Here is a 20,589-nt window from a genome sequence, read left to right as displayed (position 1 = left end):
TGAAATTAGTGATGATGAAAATGAGCCAAATATAGATGAGAAAGCTGATCTCCTGCGTTTGGAAACACTTAGGTAGGTAGGTACCTATACAGACAATCTGGGAAAGATCAAAGATAACACAAAAGAGCAATAACAGCACTACAATTTGAACTGTAATAAGAAATGAAAGATAAGTGGTCGAGTCAATTTAGCACAAATTTGTAGGGTAACCAATCCTCAATCAGGCTACTGCAAATAAATAGGTTTACAAAGGAAACGACCGACAGGTACAGATCTAGACTCAGTAGACCGATTACCTATCTGCTGGAAGCGGATGTTAACTTGTCATCTACCAACCAAACTCCACGATAAGAAATTGCTTCCAAGTTAGAACATGAACTATTGGCATAGCTATCAATAAACCCTTTAGGCCTAGTAATGAGCCAATGGAGTTTTACATCCTACTGCCTTTACTAATGAATAATAATGAGAACGGTTCAATTCTAGATGCTCATCCAGTCAAAATTAAAGCCTTACCTTGGTACAATCTTCTCTGGAATTGGAGCTTTCTTCTTTCTTTTCTTTTTCTTCAAATTCGCAGAGGAATCTTCTCCAGATAAATAACGTTTCAAATACTCTTCTTTACTCATGTGGGCTGCCATTTTGTCGATCCGCAGAAAATAATTGGGAGCAGTTATTTTATTGCTTTAAAGATTTGTTTATTGTGACTTTCTAAGAAAATAAATCAAAAAAAATTAATCAATGTAAGTGAATTTTTACTTGAAAAATTCAGAAGAATAAATTCTATCGTATTTTGGAGAGAATTCGGTGCTTAGTTAAGTGGATTTGTTTACTGCAATGATTACACACCCAAGTTCAAGGCCGCTCTTATCCGGACTGAAATTCTGTCGAATTGCAAAATTAGATGAAATCAGTGTATATTTTTGTCATTTGGAAGATTTTCTCTAATTGTAGGATATGTCGGTACCTCTAGATGAGAAGCATGTCACTGACAGTAAATCGGAAACCATTCCAGCTCTGGTAAATCATATTTTTAGCTCGGTGTCTTGGTTATGCAAACTTACATTAAATTGATAATGAACAGTTACTCTCCAAACACAGCAAACTCAGATCTCAAATGTTTTACTATTCCACAAATATTCAAAATTAAATTTTCAAATAAGCTAACGTGCTTCTTAGAAAATGTTTTAGTCCAAAGAAAATGTTAAAGATTTGATCAAGGCCTGAATAATCCCTTGAAAATGAATCTAACCAAGGACTTAACAAAATAATTGTTTACTTTCAGCACCCCAGTAGAATAGAGAGTATAAATTTTGTGAGTTATAAACCACCACCATTAGATACCAGTGATCAAGCTCAGTATGGGGAGTGGATGGAACGATTACAGTTTATTGCTGAAGATTTACATCAACTACTTCAACAACCTCACGATATATTCTGGTGTCAGGTAATTTCCTTTTCAGTGTGTTATTCTTGATACTTATGGTTTCAGAGCTCTCGTTATATTTAATCTACTATTGAGGCACCAAAAAAGCTAGACTCTGTGCATTATTTATGCAAGTTTTTAACTGATAATGGATTTTTTGTTATGTGTTAAAGTTTCCATTAGCTGTACACAATGGGCAATGCTCGAAAGAAATAATTTTACTATCAAATTTTATCTCCATGTAACAATTTACACTTAATACAAAAATCTTATCAATGTAACAAAACTGTCTTTGTCTTTTCCAGGTAGTTTTTGATGAGAAAATTCATCTATTATTAGATTCCTATCTACGCTATGCTCCAAGGTGGGTGATGAACTTAATTTCCTTTCTTTTTTTGCAATTCCATCAAAACTAGGAATTTTATGATTTCACTTTCGTAAAGTCTTCTTATAATATCTAGTGATGTCTGAGACCTCAGACGTCTGATTAAAAAATTCAAATTGTGCAAATCAATGCTATCAGAGTCCCCAATATACACATAAAAAGTTCACAACACCCCTGTAGTTCATTATTTTATCATTTCAGATCATTTGATGTAGTCTATAGACTTGATTTGCCAGACAGATATAAAGAAAAACAGAATGAAGTCCATCGCTTGATATTTTTAACTTTATTACGAATGGCTACACATAAAGAATCAAAGGTAATAAAAATAGCTGAGAATGTATTTAATGGAGAAAGTGAATACATGAGTGAATTTTGTGAAGGCTTATCAAACTTCACTAAAGAATATTGAATCCCGAAATCACAAGGTGACATTGCTGGCATCTAGCTGAACATGACTGGTATATGATAAAATCAAAAATCCTGTTTTAAAATACTGTGACTTTAGATTGGGGCTTCAGATATAAATGTTCGAATAAAATGAACAGCATGGCTTCTACATTATTCATCAACTACACATCTAGAAGTGACCACTCTGAAACCTTGAGTGGAAGTCCACGATCCCAGATTCCTTTATAACACGTGATCAATACACTACATAAAATGTCACATAATTAAATGTTTATTTTGCAGGAGAATCTCATAACACCAAAAATATTCGGAGATATTTTGTATGAGAATTTTTTATTTGACGTGCCCAAGATGTTGGATATGAGTATTCTATATGGACGCGGCAATTCTCAAATTCTCTCCAAAATGGTGAACAATATTTTCACCCAACAACCAAAATATGAAGATGATCTCAGAGCTACTGTTCCTACTATCTTACACGTAAGTACACTTTTTTAAAAATTATCTTCTATTTTCTATCGTGTTTTACTTTAGCATGTTATTCTGACTGTTATATATTAGTTTATGTAATACCACACATCGTTTCTACAATACATCAAAAACTGTAATATTTCTACCGTGTTTCACTGTAACCTTGTATTATGTATGAGGTAATGAATATTCATGATGTCACATGATTATCAAACCAGCCAATCAAAATGCTATTTACATGTCATAGGTAAAAGCTGAAGTAGAGAATGTCAATAGCATCTAGGAATTGTAAGTGAACCAGAACTCTGATTTTAGTTCTGAAAAAAGTTATGGAAAGCTTAAATTGAGGCCTCCTTCATCTTTTAACATTGATATTATTTAGAGGACTGTATCCATTTCTCTGTTTTTTTTTTAATGTAGGTATTTGACAATGTGATAGCAAAATGTAGATTGGATAATGAAAACAGTGCAACTGAACCTAAGAAACTTGGCAAAGGAGAATCGGCAGATACTCTGGTAACCATAGCAACCAGTGACTTCCAGGATATTTTATTCTATTTAACAGACATTGGCGAAACTCTTGCCAGTTTTATGGAAATCTATCCTAAAGCTTGTCAAATATTTCATGAATTTAGTTTTGAGCAGAAGTGAGTTGAGGCTTTCATTTGTGTTTTAATTTATTGACTTTTAAGCCTTTGTTTATGCATGTAAATGTTAAGTTATACCTAACAGTAAACACATGAGGATAAGAATAAATTCCATGGTGTAAATTTGAATCATTTAATATTATGTTGTACAATCATGCTTCAAACAAATGCCCATATACTGTATAATTGCGATTATAACACACGCTCATTCTTATATTTCATGTTGGTGGCAAATGATATTTAACAGTTAACCCATATAATATTTTATGTTGCGCAATCATCCTTCATGTACCAATACAAATAATCATATACTGTATAATAGCAAATATAGCACACCCTCAAGTTAATATGAAAAAGTTTCTGTCACTATTTGATATCGTTTCTAGATTAGCTAATTTTTATGAACAAGTTATACCAGAGTTAGCTGAAGCTGTTAAAGAGAGAACATTTGATGATATCAGGTAAATACAGAACATTTCTTATATTCCTGAGATATGTGTTTGATGACGTCAATAATTGCGAAGGGCTTGATGTGATAAAGCATATTTTGCGATTAGTAACGTCATCGAACACATATTTTTGATGGAATTGCAGGAACCACAGACATCTGAGTGAAAATTGGAATGGTGCAAATTGATGCTCACAGTGTCCCAGATACACATTAAAAAATAATTCTTAACGATCACAATTATATTTGAAAGTGAAAATCTAGGTTTGTCAAGAATTTACCATAAAATTTTGAGAGAATAGGATTTTTCCTTTCAGCCATCGTCATCTAATGAAACAGAAATTGCATCAAAGTAAAGGATCGTTAAAGAAGATATTTAATTTAATAATTACTCATACCTGTATTCAGCCTATACTAGAACATAATAAGAAGGAATCTGAGCCCTATGTGGAGGATTTCCTACACACCATGACTAGTGTACTGGGTGAACGTAGGTAGGTGAAGTTAAGTTTCTAAGGGGTCCAGCAGAAATAAGTCTGATCCAGTAAAGGTCAGAAATAAGAACCTTTTGAGGGGTACACTAGTGGACCTTCCAACAGCCTCTGGTCAGTTCCTGGATTTAGCTCACCAACAACTGAATAAGGGAGCAGCTTGAGAGTTCTGCACCCTAAACCTTCTATTAAACAATTTGAAACAGAGCCCTGGGAATTTACATCCATTTTATATGTTTTCATTTAATTGTAGACAAAGCTAATGTATATTCTAATTCTGAAAAGTAATATGATTGTTGTTGATATATTTAAGGTTTTTAGCTGATTATGAAAGTAGTTATAGTTTCCAAGATATTATGGATATATTTGACCAATCAGAATGCAGTGTGTATCCTTTAGTTAGTAGATTATAGTTGATCGGGTGGGACAATAAATCAGCTCAAATATGATGTAGGTTGTTTAAAGGCCATGGTTCGCCATTTTAGGGAGTTGTTTTGGGTCTTGAATATATGTAAATAGTCTTCAGAAGTATTACAACTGCGCAATCCCTTCAAATATACTTCAAAGTAAAAATTTAACTTTCTATATCTATATATAATGGAGTGTCAAGAAAAGACGAGTTGTCAATGTGACTCTGTGTCTACGTAATTCTGGACACACATAAATTTGAAGGCTCAAAATTCAACGGTGTTCTGTGAACACTTTCAGTCAGATTTGGAGTGTGAAAAATAGATCAAAATCATTCCTTAACTTAAACTGTAGAGATGAGGAAAGGCTTCATTATATAAAGAATGCTGTCAATACAGCCTTCGCTACTTTTGGAAAACGCAAAAAGCCTTCAGGGGCTACAACTACTGGTGGGAGGACTAGTCCAGATGGTTCCCCAGGGCCACCTGATGACCAAGGTGCTATGGGCGGGGCCTATGGGGGTGGGGCAGACTATGATGGACAGGGATCAGAAGAATCAGAATCTGAAGCATCTTACTATCCTGATGAGGCATATCAAGCTAAGTTTGTAAGTAGGAGTTACTGTTCTTGTTATTAAAAGTGTGATTTGCTTATGTGATTTTGTGAATACTCCTCTTCAAGCCACCCATGTCTCTTTTCTATATGAAAATCTGAGATCTATTCATCTACAATTTAATCCTACATGTCTACTATGTCTGCTTCAATGAATAATAATATCAGATATCCATTATCACATCTTTGGCAGTTAAAATAGTTAGAATGTTATTGATTGTTGACAAACTATATGTCAGATTTTAATTTTAAAAAGGGAGTACAAATAATATTAATATTGTTACAGGAGAGATGTACTGCCACTGGGGCCAGTGTTTCACCAATAGAACTAGATTCTATGATAATAGCTGTAAAAGATTTGTTACCAGATTTAGGTGAAGGCTTTATAGAGGTAATATTTTTTTTCCTCTGGTTTTGAACGCTCGATTTTCAGTACAGTAAACCATTGCAGAGGCCCTTACAGTAGACCATTGCAGAGGCCCTTACAGTAGACCATTGCAGAGACCCTTACAGTAGACCATTGCAGAGGCCCTTAAAATGTAAGTAGCAGCTTTTTCGATAGTGACATCTTGAATGTAGAGCATGCATAAATTGCATAAGTCCTAGACATTTTGAGATTGAAGATATCTGCGGTCTTTTCAAGATGTCGTCTGTTTATTTCAGATAGCGTTAGAAGAATTAAGTTATAATGTAGAAAGAGTTATCAACTGTATTTTAGAAGAGAAGCTGCCTCCATCTTTAATTGAGATTGATAGAACGTTACCAAGGTTAGTTCCCTTGATTTTACTGAAGGGGTGGGCATTATACACGCTTGTGCATTATATTCGGAAACATATGGTATCTGTCACTGATATGGATTGTCTTCTGAATCAGTTTGAATCATCTACAATACCTAGATAAAATTTTGAATCCTCATAATATCAGGAAAAATTTCTCCAAGCTGCTAATGTAATGAGTTATCGCTTCATATCACCTTTGTAGCTCTACCAGTGCTTTTGAGAGTTATAATAAGTCGTTTTATAGAGCGCTGTTCTATACTGTAGAAGAATCCCCAAAGCGCTTGGTTGCTCTTTCAATGAATGTCTATTTGTAAGTTGGATTTGAAATCTTCTGGGTTATTTTAAAAGACTACAGTTTTTATTAACTTTAGATGAAACTTGACCAACATATATTCTGGTATGTTCCATATTTGTACAGATATTTTGGTATTTTTTTTTTCAGACAAATGGCAGCACCAGAACCAGAGTTGCTAGTAGAAACCAGACGTAATATATACGATGGAGATGAGTTTGATATTTTTAGAAACGATAAAATTGACATGTCCAAAATTCATAAAGGAAAAAAGTGAGACATTTTATTTCATTCTGAGTTTAGAACAAACTTAATTCAAAATATATAATGATAACCATCAGTTTCTATATTCTTTTTATTTGAAACAGTGAATTTTTAAGATTAAATTTGCATACATCTAAGATCTTATAATTATTTTATTTCATATTTCATTACTAAACTTGCCCCAAATTTATTATTCTAGAGAAGAGAAGGCTGTTTTTAGAGATAAGAATTTAATAAAAGAATTGAAGCCAACCTATGATGCGTATGGTTCGATGTACGTAGAGAATATGTACGATAAAAATGTGGAATATGATGACCTGTATGAAGATGAATATGATGACACGTATGATACCAATAATGTCGGAGCAGATGATGCTGATTCTGCAGATGAACTTATGAGTAAAAGGTTGTTCATTTTTTTTTTATCTGCGGTCGGTCGGTTGGATGGACCATCCTTTGTTTCATTTTTGAATCCATTTTACTAATGACTGGATGAATTCATAAGTAATATAGTCAGAGAGACTTTTTGATAGTGTCTAACTATGTTGACGTAGCTGTAATTGAATCCACTCAGTAGACATGTGGTTGTAGTCTCAATTATTCTTTCCCGCATTCACCTGGTACCACACTGCCTTAATGCTATATCAAAAAATCAGATGATTTGATGAAACTATTTACAGTATAATTGTGAATATAATGCCAAGGTGAATAATGTGCACCCCTATTAGTTTTATAGTAATAGTTTATTGTTCTGTATATTTTAGACAGTTTAGAACTGATAGAGTTCTACAAGGTAAAGAAGATGATGATGATGATAATGCTGAACGGGATGCTGTAAGTTATGGGAATTAGACAATTTATGATGGGTTCTGTATGTTACATGCTGTGCCATTTCAAGATCTTTCAGAATCATATACTGCTTTCCTGGTAACATTTCTGTCATTGCACACTGCATGGCATTGCCCATCTATATTATCCCAATCAGGTGCAGAAAAGTAGGACATAAAACTCGATTCATTTCATTTATTGTCGATGATCAAAATGAGCAAACTTGTGCTTGGTCCAGCAAAATGGGACCCATCTATTTTAGCTCATTCAAGTAGGACATTTGGACATAAACCTCCATATCATTTCAATTCCTTTCAGGGTCCATCCACACATCCTGATGGATGGAAGAAGAACCAGTTTGTTGCAGATCCTGCTAAATTACGTGAAGCAGCCGCTCAAAGATACGCAGCTAAGGTTGCTCGCAGAGGTGGAGGTCAACCTAGGAAATATGATGTTCAAGGTCAAGCCAAAGGTCAAGGTCAAAGTGGGGATGTTTTGAAAAACCGAGCGTATAAAGAGAAACATAAAACAGCACGAGCCAATCACAACAGACGTGACATGTCAGATAGAAAACGACGTGTATAAAATATATTCATTATAATAAATATTTATTTTTATAATCTCGTTTTTTTTCAAAATATACAGAAAACAATGAATAATCTCTCGTTTTATGGCAGGGCTGTTGCATTGGATTAATTCGCAAACTACGCAAATTATCAGCCATGACTGGTAAATACAGATATTTAGTCTTTGTTATTCCATTATCTTGTTATCCTTAATCCCTTTGGGAGAGTGTACATCAATTATTAATCCTTTTCTAAGAGACCACAAGGCCCATTATGTCCACTTGGTATATAGAATCCCTTTCAGAGAGTCGACATGACTAATTTAATTTGGAATACCTTTTGAAGAACCCACATAGTAAATTTGAACTCCCTTTCGTGGCTAATATAGTTCACTTCAAGTTTGATATCTCTATCATGACTGTGAGGCATGCTGACTCTCTGGGCCACCATATGACACTCGTTGACTGACTTTGTTTAATGGTATACTATGTATTCTTTTGCTGAAATATTTACTTGGAATGTTTTTCAGAGAGACCACTTAGTTTATTAAGTCATTTGGCATTTAGTTTACATTGTTCTGGCGTTCATTTGTTAGCAAGGTAACATACACAACTCGGCATGTCTTTCAGAGAGTCCACATAGTTTATTATGCCATTTGGTATACATGTATGTATACTGATGTATACTCTTCTAGGTAAGACATCTTTCAGAGAGTTTACATTATAATGGCGATCATTTGATAGTAGGTAACGCACACAACTTAACAGACAAATTGGCATGCGTTTCAGAGAGTTCACATAGTTGATATTTATTGTTATTAAGTTAAGACAATTGACACAATTTTAGTGAGTCCACATAGCTAATAATGTCATTTGATATATTTTGTGTATACTAATGTGTTCTATTTGCATTCCTCTATAATAATTTCCGGTATAATTCTATTATTAGCATATGGTGAATAAGGTTCATCTAATATGTCTTCGTCTTCCCATGAGCTGATTGATCGGTTGGTATCTGTCGACCTTTGTCTGAAATATAGGACAAGACACTTTGAGGTTATTTAGAATATCTATGTTAGTAGACCGAAGCATCTGTCTCTATTTCAGCCTCGGATAGCTATTTGGACAGACTCCAGCTGACAACTGTCAAAATATTCATCAGAGGCTGAAATAGAGGCAGATGTTTCGGACTACTATGTTAGCTCTGTTGTGGACACGGCATTTCTTAAACCTTAACCCACAACCATGAATTGTCAACACTGGAGCAAGATTTGTGTTTATTGGCTGATCAATCTCCTGTAGCCCATAAAAAAAAACGGTTGCTCGCTATCTTTAGATCTTTTAATGCCAATGTCCTAACAAAATTTCCCTCGTTGCACACTGCATTGCATTGTCTGTCGTCATTAGCCCATCATTGGTTTAATAAACGTACAACTGAACGCGGTGATAATGTTCCACTTACCTCTGTAGTAAATGAGGATCGTCAAAAGGATCTGATAAGTCACTATTATCACCAGATAATGGTAGTTGTCTGATGCTATGGATTGTCCCCCCTTCTTCTATAGCAGACAACACTGGTGGTCGGGAGATATTATGTTTCATGTTATATTTTTCTAGCTGACACATGATCTGTCCTGACCGCCGTGTTTTTGGTGCCACAAAATCCTGATCTGGATCATTTGTTACTGGCTCCACTTGGAATCTGAAATTAAAATCAGATCTAAATTGCGGACTAGAGCAACAGCCATCAGACTCGATCACAGGTTCGATTAGAGTCAGAGAGTTTAAGACTAATGTGCCAGACTATGGAATACTCAAATCGGTACACCATAGCAATTTAGCTTATGGTCGGCAACATTCAAATTCAGCTTTACGGAAACAGCCGAGAATAGCCGAGTTGCCTCTAACGAAAGAGAGGATCGTGGAGTATATTGAAAACCAACCTCGAAGGTTTAGAAGCTGAAGAATCTGGTTTGTCATCTCTCTCCTTTCTAAAGAATGTAAAATTAAAAGGCGTGGAGAACTTCCTCTCTCGTTCTGTGGTAACGACTGGTATATCTCTATCGCTGTGATCTGTATTGGCCCGCTCCCTCTGAAGCTCCAGGTCCTGAGAATCAGATATGTCAAAAGAAGCTCTGCGTACTGGAATTTCTGTGTTGGGTATTGAGTTGGACGGGAGCTTAAAGTACCCTGGACCACCGTTAGTCTGTGGAAGTAACAGCTTGTCCTGTCCAGTGTTGGAATATAGTGATTGTCTCGAATCGTAGAATGATTTTCTGAAATTTACATATATTGATGTAGTTAGAGGATGCAACGTCAGATTTTCGTTTTGATAAGAGATACAGATGGTGGGAATTGAGCTATATCAGTGAGACGACGACTTGTCTTTGACTAAAGACGCCAATCTTAATAAATAACTAAAAAACATCCTTATTGATTTCAATTAGCAAGGCTATATATCTATGTTGTTGATGCATGTTTTGAAAATACAACTCCCTATCAGGGTAAAGTATTTGTCACTGGTTGTTAGTCAAAATAAACGTAAAACTGTACTTACTGAGTATTAGATCTACCAGTAAATAAACTAATGACAGAGCCACTGATATTGCTACCAAACGATCCTTTATTCCGGTGTCTGATGCCATTCATACTGGCACTGGGAATCAGGATCTTCTGCTCCTCGACTGATGGTTTTCTGAAGAAAAGAAATAGTCCAAAAACCCCATTACCCAAGAACACTATGGCAGAGTTCGAGAGGGGTTTGGGGGTAGGGGATAGGCGATCCCCAGAGTCCCATATAATGCTGTACCATGATGACTGAATAACTGGAATGTCAGGAGTCATACTGACCCCATCTTCACAATGTCAAGCTATTACAGACTTCGTCTTATACCTTGACTACAATTTGCACGTTTTTGTACCACAGAATGAAGCGATGTGTTGAGGCCTTTGATTGGATGTATTCGCTAGTATATAATCCAATCAAATCTCTGTCAAACTAATGTGATTACTTACGATAAGTTATAAGTTGAACCTAAGAAATTAGGTTTTTTAGAATGTAACGAAGCTTCAGTGTAAGGTAAATCAGGGACGACCTCATCATTCCAGAATTTATCTTGAACTAGGCCTGGATATTTACCATAACATTGGTCTACCAGCGAGAATGCCACCTGGAATAGGCATAGAAAGATACCGTCAATCTAACCTTGGTCTTATCCATAATAATGGTTCAAAGGGGAAAGCCAACTCTAGACAGCATCACAATCTGACCATAACCGTTCCACGGACGTGATATACGGATTGGATAACGACGCGTTTAAACGTGGGGGCCCTAAGCCGCTCTATCTACCAACTGTTCCACGGCCATCCAAGGTACTAATTTTGTTATTATTAGGTCGTGGCTCAATGGCAGTTCAAAGGGAATACAATTACCATGGAATGGCATCCTCTGTGACCAGTTTTCTAAATGTTATACCTACCTCAGTATGTCTGTCCAGCAGCCAGTTGATCTCATAATCATCATCATCTTCACCAAACGGGTTGATCAGCTGCTCAGCTACCTAGATATTCAAACAGGAATCAGAATAGAACCACGCATAGTCAAAAATATAGATTAAAACGGTGCAGACTGAGATCAGACCACGTCTTACGTCTCAAAGCGATTATAAAGAGGTTTTTGTATGGGTTGGGAACTCATCGATCTTCTATTTGCACGATTGCAATGGAAAATTACGCATTATTCATAGTGGTTTTGTATTGAGAAATTGAGAAAAGACCCCATGCTCCAATTTCAACAGATGACGCCTAATAAAATGGAGATCTGGACAAGTCTTACCTTCAGCCATCCCATGTAGAAGAAGAACTGTAACATTGTGAACAGAGGAATATAGAGATCTAGGTCGTATCCTGGATAGCCTTTATTAGGATCTAGGTACTGTCTACCCAATAAACAGGTCGCAAAAAATATATAAACTGCTAGCGTAGCTACCTAAAAAAAACAACAATCATGAAAAGGAGACAAAATAGAATTGTTAATTTAACTGAGTGTGGAGGGATGGGGGGCGAAGCAGGTTAGACCTAGGTTCTGTGTTGAACATCCACTGTATTGGACCCGTTGGCTGATCTAGCCCACAGCAGGCATAATTTTCTTGCTGTTTACTGTTCTTACCTGAGTATATACTAATGGTATAGTGATCCAATCATACACAAAACATAACGAACATTTATCACGAAACGTCGCTAGTTGCTGAAAAATATAAATAGGGGTGTAAACAACATTTTTAGTTATGTGCAGAACACAATGCTAATCTTGTCAAATGCTTTGATAGAATCATCAAAATTTCAGTATCAGTAAGAGCATTATGCAAGATAACATCAAAGGCTTTGATAAAATCAGCAAAATTCCAGTTTCAGTAAGAACATCATGCGAGATAACATCAAAGGCTTTGGTGAAATCATCATGTATAAGATTACCTCTATTATCATTCTGAGACCAAAATCATTTTCTATCTTTCTCTCTCGTCTAGCTTGTACCAGTATATTATTGGCCCACATTAACGGCACCCAGAACTTATTATATTTACATTTCGTATTTTCAAATATTTCAATTTCTTCTTTAGTGGCAAAACCTGCAACAGACGAAAAATTTCAAGTCAAATTAGACCTTCTGATATGGTTTGGTCCCTCATACAAATTTTATAGTACATATTATTTGACATTGTGACGTTGGTGGGGCCATAACTTGAACCTGTACTATAAATAAACCAATTACTTACAATCGAGCCGCAAAGCGAAACCCGAAATCCAAAACGACATATTGGCAAAACTTTGGTCGCACCTATTCACATGAATGAACTATTCACATGAGGAAGTATATCAATCATAAGTGAGTTTCACGCCCAAATTAGCTTTACAAAGACAGAAATTGTCGAGTCAATTGGATTTACCTGCCTGTATAATATGATCCGTGGAAGGGAATCTCTTCATCACCGCCACACTGACAGATCTGGTAATAATGATTAAACTTAATAACATATATCTAGCTACAGTTCTTCTCATAATTCTCGCTCTGTCATCATCACTATGTAGGTATGTATTCATTATAAACAACGTTCTGCAAGATAAAAAGCTTTATTGCTATATACATGTATCTTGGTAGATGAGGTATTCATTACACAATACATCCAGCAAAAATATCCAAGAACTAGAACCTAAACCCTTATGTTAAAGGGAATGTAAAGAGTTTTTCTAAGCTTTTTATGTGTATTTGGGACACTGTAGACATCGATTTAGACGTCTGTGGTTCTACTAACACGAAGCGTTTCATGACGTCACTATAGCAAAAGCCGCTTTTGATAGTTATAAAGACCTCTGCGATAGTGACGCCATACAACGCATAGTTTAAGTGGAATTGCAAGAACCACAGACGTCTGACTAAAAATTGGAATGGTGTGTGTATAAAGCAATAAGAAACGTTACCTGTCAGGCCACGGAACGTTCATGAACTGTTCCCACCATCTCTTTACAACAAACGACACATAAAAACCGAGGACAAAAGATACTGGAATAAGACTTGTATAGGTATCACAGTGTTGGACTATCTTCTCAAAAATTCTGAAAATAAACATAATTTGTCATCAGAGGTGCCACAGCTGGTGCTTCTGATAGTCAACTGGATGTCCACTTCTGACCTCTTAAACCTACCCAAATGGATTGCAAAGAGGTTTTCTAAACTTTGTATGTGTATCTGGGACACTTAAGGGGGAAGGGGGTGGGTGCAGAGGGGGCAGCCATTCGGGCAGTATAATTACAGATTATGTTGTACTTACAGTTTCTGTTCTAAAGATAAGCCTAGTCGATATGTAATACTAATGAGTGTATACGCTCCACCAAATATCATCATTTCTTTAAACATTAGTTTATACACACTGCCTCGCCATGCTGCTAATAATTTAACAAAACCACCCAGTGATGTAGTGGCTACTTTATATTGGTATATTATAGTCATTGCTGAGAAACTTTACTTCTCGTTTGATTTTGGAATGTTTTGAAGGCGGTACCAGGTGGTTTCTAGAATATAAACGAAACTTATTTAAAGGGAAATGCGCAATTTTGGGAGTTGATTCAAGTGTAGAATATATATGTAAAAAGACGAGTCGATAATTCTGGACACACATGGATTTAAAGGCCCAAATTTCGACAGTAAGTTGTGAAAATATATTGCCCGTTTGTGAGACTAAGGTACGATTGGTCAAAAAATGGCGTATTTGTCTCTTTAAAGAGCTACACAGTCGTCTAATCAATAAATCCGCACATGCAAAACAATTTCGTTAATTAAAAATCTGGTCGAAAGCATGAATGAGCAGGGAGCAATTGCATGGAAAGGACTCCTCAAACGAGAAGTAACATCAGGTGTTTCGAAATAAATACTTGATTAACAATGGCTGATAGAACTCAATTTCAGCTACCCGTAGTTCTTTTGAGAATCGTATCCGGGTTCTCCCGGAATTCAACATAAACTTAGCGTGGACTAAACGCCTAAACGGATATGAGTGATAGAGTGAGAAAAGAGTATACGGATATTTGAAATCAAGCTCAGCTCTATTTTTTCTATCGGCTGGTAAAGAAAATATTTAGGCTACAATATCCCTTGAAGGAGTCACCTCTTACCTTAGTCACAACAGTCATAAGCTGGTCTCTAAGATATCTGCCAATTGATATGGTATGATAGCCCGAATTTTACATAACCATGGTCAACTGTTCGGACCGGAAACTGTTGTCTAGCCTCTAATAGCTGCTTTTGGCAGTACGCGTGATATCTAGATCGAGACTTCCAGACTTGCAAATCCCTGGTCATAATCATTAGGGCTATTCCTAATTCCAGAACGGATCAAAAAGTCAAATTAAGTCGTTGATCAGATGAGCCTAGATAATCCTCATGATTTCAAACATAATCGCGACAATAATCACCCAAAAGTATTAGCCACTTTGTTACGTTATAAGGAAGGGCTAGGGAAATTTTCGTTGATTGTTTGTTACCACTGTGAAATATCTTTGTAATCCTCATTCGTTTACGTTAATATGCCACTGAACCATAGTGCCAAATGCTGCGTTCTTTGATCAGGTCATCGTAAGGAACTATCATAAAAGGGCATGAATTTATTACGACATAAGTGCGCCATGTCGTTACGACGTTATCAAAGTAGGTCATGCTGTTATAACGTTGTTATTAATTGTAGGTCATGTTGGTATAACGTCATTATTAAAGTAGATCATGTTGGTTTAACGTCATTATTAAAGTAGATCATGTTGGTATAACGTCATTATATCGTCATTATTTAAGTGAGTCATGATATTATAACGTCATTATTACATTAGGCCAAACTGATAGAGCGTTGTTATTACTGATGGCAACGTCGCCGTTAAATAAGTGAATCAGACTACGTCATTGAACGGCATAGAGTAACACCATTTTGGTAATTCGCTGTGCTATATCATACCGCAATTAAATACAGACCATAAAACATTATGAGCAAAAAATATCAACATAATTAAAATAGTTTCATAAGTTTTTAAAAATTTGTTAGAAACTATTCGAGAACTTCGTTATCAACAAAATTAATTCTTAGCCTACCTGCGTTACAAGCTTTCAAAACCAAGCAGCTACAGCTCCAAAAAACCTTTGGTTGAACTATTCCCTAAAAAGCACGTACTTTATACTAAAGAATTCACATAAAAGTCAAACATATGTGTTCATAGGTGCATTTCAAATGCACCTACGTCAACAGGATTTACCTGAAAAATTTATTCAAAAAATAATTTCTTGATGTCACTAATGTCGTCTAAATTTGAAATTTTATTAGTTTTTTTCACAGTATATAACGGGTTTTGGTGGTATTGTAATTACAGTTTTATGACATAAGATTTATACGGTACATGTAATGTCTTGACAGATGATATTAAATCTTATTTTGACTTTATATATAAATAAAAAAACAACAATTCTTTAACTGTTGATGTCACATTTCCTTAAACGTTCAGTTTATATTTCCTTACAGTCAACAGTAAAGACATCTTCACACTGTCAAAGTATTATTACCATCATGGTGTTCGTAATACCTTGATGTTGTGAAGATGCAGCAGTGGATCTAGTAGACTTGTTAAAAAGAGGCTACCCCATCTGCTGTGTTTTAGCTAAGGCATTTATTGATATATTATCAGACGAAGGTTAATTCTTATATTTTCAGCAATTTATCCTTAATTTTGTTACTGGTGACATCATATATGTGTATTATTCAAGTATTTAAATCTAAAATTTTTGGGTTGAGATTTTTGGCTCATAGTAAGGTACACCTAAGTTAGTTAGATGTCTTTGAGCAGTACTGAACATAATAGCAGTAAGAAAATAGAACTAATTCATTATATAACTAAATATTTCACGTATAGTGCCAGAGTTTTTGCCCTTGTTATCAGAATTTATTAGCACTAAATGTTACGAATAAGAAACAATCTAACAGGTGATAGTGTTAAACAAAAAATGTCACTCAATTAAAATAAGATGTAACTGAACTAGTTGAGAATTAAAACAGAAGATTACAGTCATTGGGAGATAACAGATGTAATAATGTATTTTAGTTTGAAGTTTATACATGCAATTAATATCGTGGAAAGGCAACAAAATTCAGGATATTAGTCTTTTTAACATAGGAATAGTAACATGTCAAACTAAATAATTTTTTATTCATTTCATGTAGTAGCTTACATAGCAAACAATACAACCTTTAATCGTTTGAGAGAGTGCACATAGCTAATGTTGTTATATAGGTATCTGGGTTTGACAACTCGGTACCTCTGTCAAAGAGTCAACAGGGCTAATGATCTTTATTTGGTATATAGGTTTGTCAACTTGACATTACTTACCAATGTCAAACGGAATAACTATAGTAACTAAGAAAGGCACAATTAAAAGAAAATCCATGAAGCGAACACAGCACAAACTTTCTGAAATTGGTCTCCAATAATTTCACTATGCGAACATGCGATATTGCGAATTGTCCGCCATCAGCCACCGTACATTACAGATCGTCATATTACAAGAAAGTCAATGAAACGAACACAGCACAAACTTTCTGAAATTGGTCCTAGTTACTATCATAAGGCAAAGATGTAAAAAAAAATCTCAAAAGTGTCAGAAATTCCGTTTTGATTTGCAATTTAACACAATACAAAAAATCTTTACTGGAATTTTATGGCACGCAATATTGAAAAATAAAACTTGTGAGATTCTGTTATAAATCCCAACAAAACACAATACAAAAAAACTTAAACTGGAATTTTATGGCACGCAATATTGAAAACAGTTTTGTTGATGCTGGGAGCGAGATCTGGGCGTCTGGTAGAAATTACAGAAAAATATAAAAACAGATTCGACTGTTTACAATGTACCTGACTCCATTACCGACATTCCTCTTTCTCTGTCTTGCATCACACCATGAAGATCTGATTGTTTTTTAACCATGAGTATATCTGAGATATGTTTGGCCGCCATTATGATAAAAGTATATCTGTCGACTCTAATGGCAAGTATTAAAAGCAATGTCAAAGGTATCTTTGCCATAGCTAATATATATATATTTATTAAAGTGATAGTGAACAGGTCAGCGACACTGATACCAACAATTTGCACCATTTTAATTTTCAGTCAGACATCTGCGGCTCTTGCAATACCACTAAACCTAAGCGTTTTATGACGTCACTATCGCAAAAACCCTTCAATATCATTAGCGTAAAATTCTGTCAAACCATATTCCGTATCTAAAGCCAATTCAAAACCTAATTCCACATGTTAAAGACAATTCCATGAATGAATTGAGTTTTTTTTTTAGACGGCTACATTCCTTTAATATAATGTTAATGCAACCAGAAAGCACTGACAAAGGAATGTTATCTCGACATAAAGAATGCCTTGTTTTGTTCAGGTATATTCAAGTTGACACGAGTTTTCCAAGCGAAATATTATTTTGTTTTGCTGTATATAATGGAATGCCAGTAACCAATAACAATGAATAAAACAGTAAACAATCCATCCTCTATAATTGAAATATGCAGTAACTTGACAATAGACTTAAAGGAGATGTATGCAATATTTTCATTATCAAAACGTGGTAAATTATACCTGAAAATATTTCTAAAGTATGCTTTTTATATTATATATCTTCTAGATAAAAAAAGGGTTAATTAAAAACGGAGAGTTCTAATTGTTAATTAATCAGTTTTTTGGTATTTTGCGTTTTAGCTGGGAGACATATTTCTCTACGATTAGAGGTTTATTTTACTTAAATCTGTACAGTAGTTTTCTACCTCTAAATAGCATATTCAAGCAACTTAAAAAGTTTTCGTATACTATTTAATTAGCTTTGGAGTTTAAAATTAACGGAAGGATGTCTGATATTGCATGTATTGGCTTTCGGCCTTACATTAACCTGAATTCAGGGACAAGATACCTTTAGTGAATTATTTTGTATATTGAAATATTGAAATATTAAAATATGTAACAAAACACCGATACACAGTATAAATTCATAGTTCATAGATAACAACCCAAAATAACATGTTATCATGATATATGCATTCAGATGGTGTGAATATGTGTATGCATTTTGCACTTTATAATATATTCCCTTTGGGGTGGGGGGTACTGGCTGGGTCGGGATTAATATCTTTCTCATGTGGTCAAAAATAACGGTTGCTAGGACTCTGTCTAGACTGGTGAATTTCTACAAGAATATTCATTGACTGTGGGTACAAATAGGGGGCAGACTAATAAAATGGGGGGGGGGGGGGATTGTCTAGACTGAATTCAAAATTCCATAGTCACAAGCCCCTCATGGAGCATCTGAAAGGGTATTCTCAAGAAAATTTTCGAAAATTTGAATTGATTTGGATCATTCTTACAATATGATATATGGGGTAAAAACGCATTAAAATCACATTCTTGAATTTGTCAAAAATTAAGTTGGGGTAAAAAATTGGGGTTGCAAATCACCCCCACCCCCACCCACCCTGTACCCACACTGGCGTCGCCACAAAGTATATTGGTATACCCTTGTAAATGACATATAGCTTCAAATAAGCATAGAAAACTATCACCTTACCTTAAATTTGATTTTCACTTGTCAAAATTCACAACTCAGCACAAAAAATGGCGAATGCTAATCTCTCGGTGTTTCCTAAACAAAAGACAAATGTAAATATTTACACCTGGAAATCCTAAGGCGTGTTCCGTGTCTTATCTGAAGACTTTCAATGTTTTGACTTGAATCTATTCGATCCTATATCATCAACTAGTCCGAAACATCTGCCTCTGTTCAAACTTCGGATAGATCGGGTATCATCATAACTTTCGTATTGTTAGTATCACGTAACTTGGTGACCCTTGAACTTTTGGCTTTTTTAAGTCGACGAGAGATCGGTTTTGTTCAAAAAAGCTTTGATGGAAACTGCACACGTGACGAAAATGATACTATATAGAAAGAAAATGATGGTATGACGGAACCTCACAAATATCCATCTTTCCGAATATTATATCTTGGTTTGGTGGATCCGATTTAAATCGGTGCGGGAAATATCCATACAACAAGGCCTAGTTTTTCTGCCTCCACTTCAGCCGACAACTTCAAAATAGCTATCAGAGGCTGGAATAGAGGCAGATGTTTCGGTTTATTCATTAATATGTGCAGTATCTGTATCAATGTACAGTATAAAGAGGTCGACTTATCTCGTTGTGCTGAATAAAAAAGTGCATGTAGATAAACATCTGAATATTATCGTACCCCATTAAAGAGACGGCACCGAGTAAACATGAAATCACTGGGATTGCTGGGATTTAAATGCGAAAGTAGCAAATTAAAGTGACATGCTGAAGCGGTCAGGGCCCTCAGGTCAATATGTTTCCTAGGGCCCCCACCCTAATGCCCAAATAGGCTCTTCCTGCTTGTTCCTTACCCTTGCCCTACATATACTAAATTTTCTTATCGGGTTTAGTCTAATATATTCTTCAATATTCGTTCAAAAAAAAATTGTAATCAAAGTCGTACGATCCCTGACTCCCATAGATCCTCGCACCACGCCCTGCGGCTAGTGTTTCTAACTTGTCTGCATAGGCTATAATCTGTAGCTGGTTTTGAACTAAATATTTCCGAAACTGTCCTACCTTAGTGACGGCCTGTCCTAGCCTATAGACATGTATTGGTTTTTGAATACTCTTTTGGGAAGAAAATCAGAGAATCAGAAATTTTCCTACCTGGTTGACGACCCGACCTAGCCTACAGACATGCATTGGTTTTTAAATTCTCTTTTAGAAAGAAAAATCAGAAACTGTCCTACCTGGTTGACGATCCGTCCTGGCCAAGACACGTGAACTAATAAAGCCTACATCTACTGGTAGTGTATACTGAGAAGAAAGTGGGTTATTGTACCTCGGAATAAATAATCTAATTTTATTATAAACTCTTACACTACTGTCAAAATATTACCCATCTTCTGTCAAGACAAATATATTATA

General features: G+C 35.4%; 3 protein-coding genes across 3 annotated transcripts; 1 reads left to right on the top strand and 2 right to left on the bottom strand.

Moving 5' to 3' along the window:
- Nucleotides 1-957: 957 nt before the first annotated feature.
- On the top strand, nucleotides 958-8,047 carry LOTGIDRAFT_133587 (hypothetical protein; the record flags this gene model as incomplete). Its single annotated transcript, XM_009067722.1, has 16 exons — nucleotides 958-1,020; nucleotides 1,286-1,447; nucleotides 1,732-1,790; nucleotides 2,013-2,130; nucleotides 2,505-2,702; nucleotides 3,114-3,340; nucleotides 3,727-3,801; nucleotides 4,106-4,282; nucleotides 4,593-4,667; nucleotides 5,042-5,208; nucleotides 5,560-5,690; nucleotides 5,963-6,066; nucleotides 6,521-6,643; nucleotides 6,834-7,043; nucleotides 7,399-7,468; nucleotides 7,781-8,047. 16 exons carry the CDS (start codon nucleotides 958-960, stop codon nucleotides 8,045-8,047), a joined length of 2,226 nt encoding a protein of 741 aa, XP_009065970.1.
- A 507-nt stretch (nucleotides 8,048-8,554) lies between these two features.
- On the bottom strand, nucleotides 8,555-10,871 carry LOTGIDRAFT_236684 (hypothetical protein; the record flags this gene model as incomplete). Its single annotated transcript, XM_009067721.1, has 4 exons — nucleotides 8,555-9,056; nucleotides 9,490-9,729; nucleotides 9,971-10,303; nucleotides 10,585-10,871. 4 exons carry the CDS (start codon nucleotides 10,869-10,871, stop codon nucleotides 8,930-8,932), a joined length of 987 nt encoding a protein of 328 aa, XP_009065969.1. The 3' UTR covers nucleotides 8,555-8,929.
- A 167-nt stretch (nucleotides 10,872-11,038) lies between these two features.
- Nucleotides 11,039-19,309, bottom strand: LOTGIDRAFT_236683 (hypothetical protein; the record flags this gene model as incomplete). The annotated part of the gene is made up of 10 exons (XM_009067720.1): nucleotides 19,181-19,309; nucleotides 15,661-15,724; nucleotides 13,856-14,096; nucleotides 13,506-13,640; nucleotides 12,974-13,140; nucleotides 12,501-12,655; nucleotides 12,196-12,273; nucleotides 11,863-12,015; nucleotides 11,507-11,587; nucleotides 11,039-11,197 (listed from the first exon to the last, which is right to left on the bottom strand). The coding sequence occupies exons 3-10, from the start codon at nucleotides 14,032-14,034 to the stop codon at nucleotides 11,039-11,041; spliced, it is 1,107 nt and encodes a 368-aa protein (XP_009065968.1). The 5' UTR covers nucleotides 14,035-14,096; nucleotides 15,661-15,724; nucleotides 19,181-19,309.
- Nucleotides 19,310-20,589: the final 1,280 nt, after the last annotated feature.

This window comes from Lottia gigantea (assembly GCF_000327385.1).
Source record: "Lottia gigantea unplaced genomic scaffold LOTGIsca_85, whole genome shotgun sequence".
Classification (NCBI taxonomy): domain Eukaryota; kingdom Metazoa; phylum Mollusca; class Gastropoda; family Lottiidae; genus Lottia; species Lottia gigantea.
The sequence above is the reverse complement of the archived record's forward strand: the minus strand, read 5'-3'. Positions and strand labels throughout refer to the sequence as shown.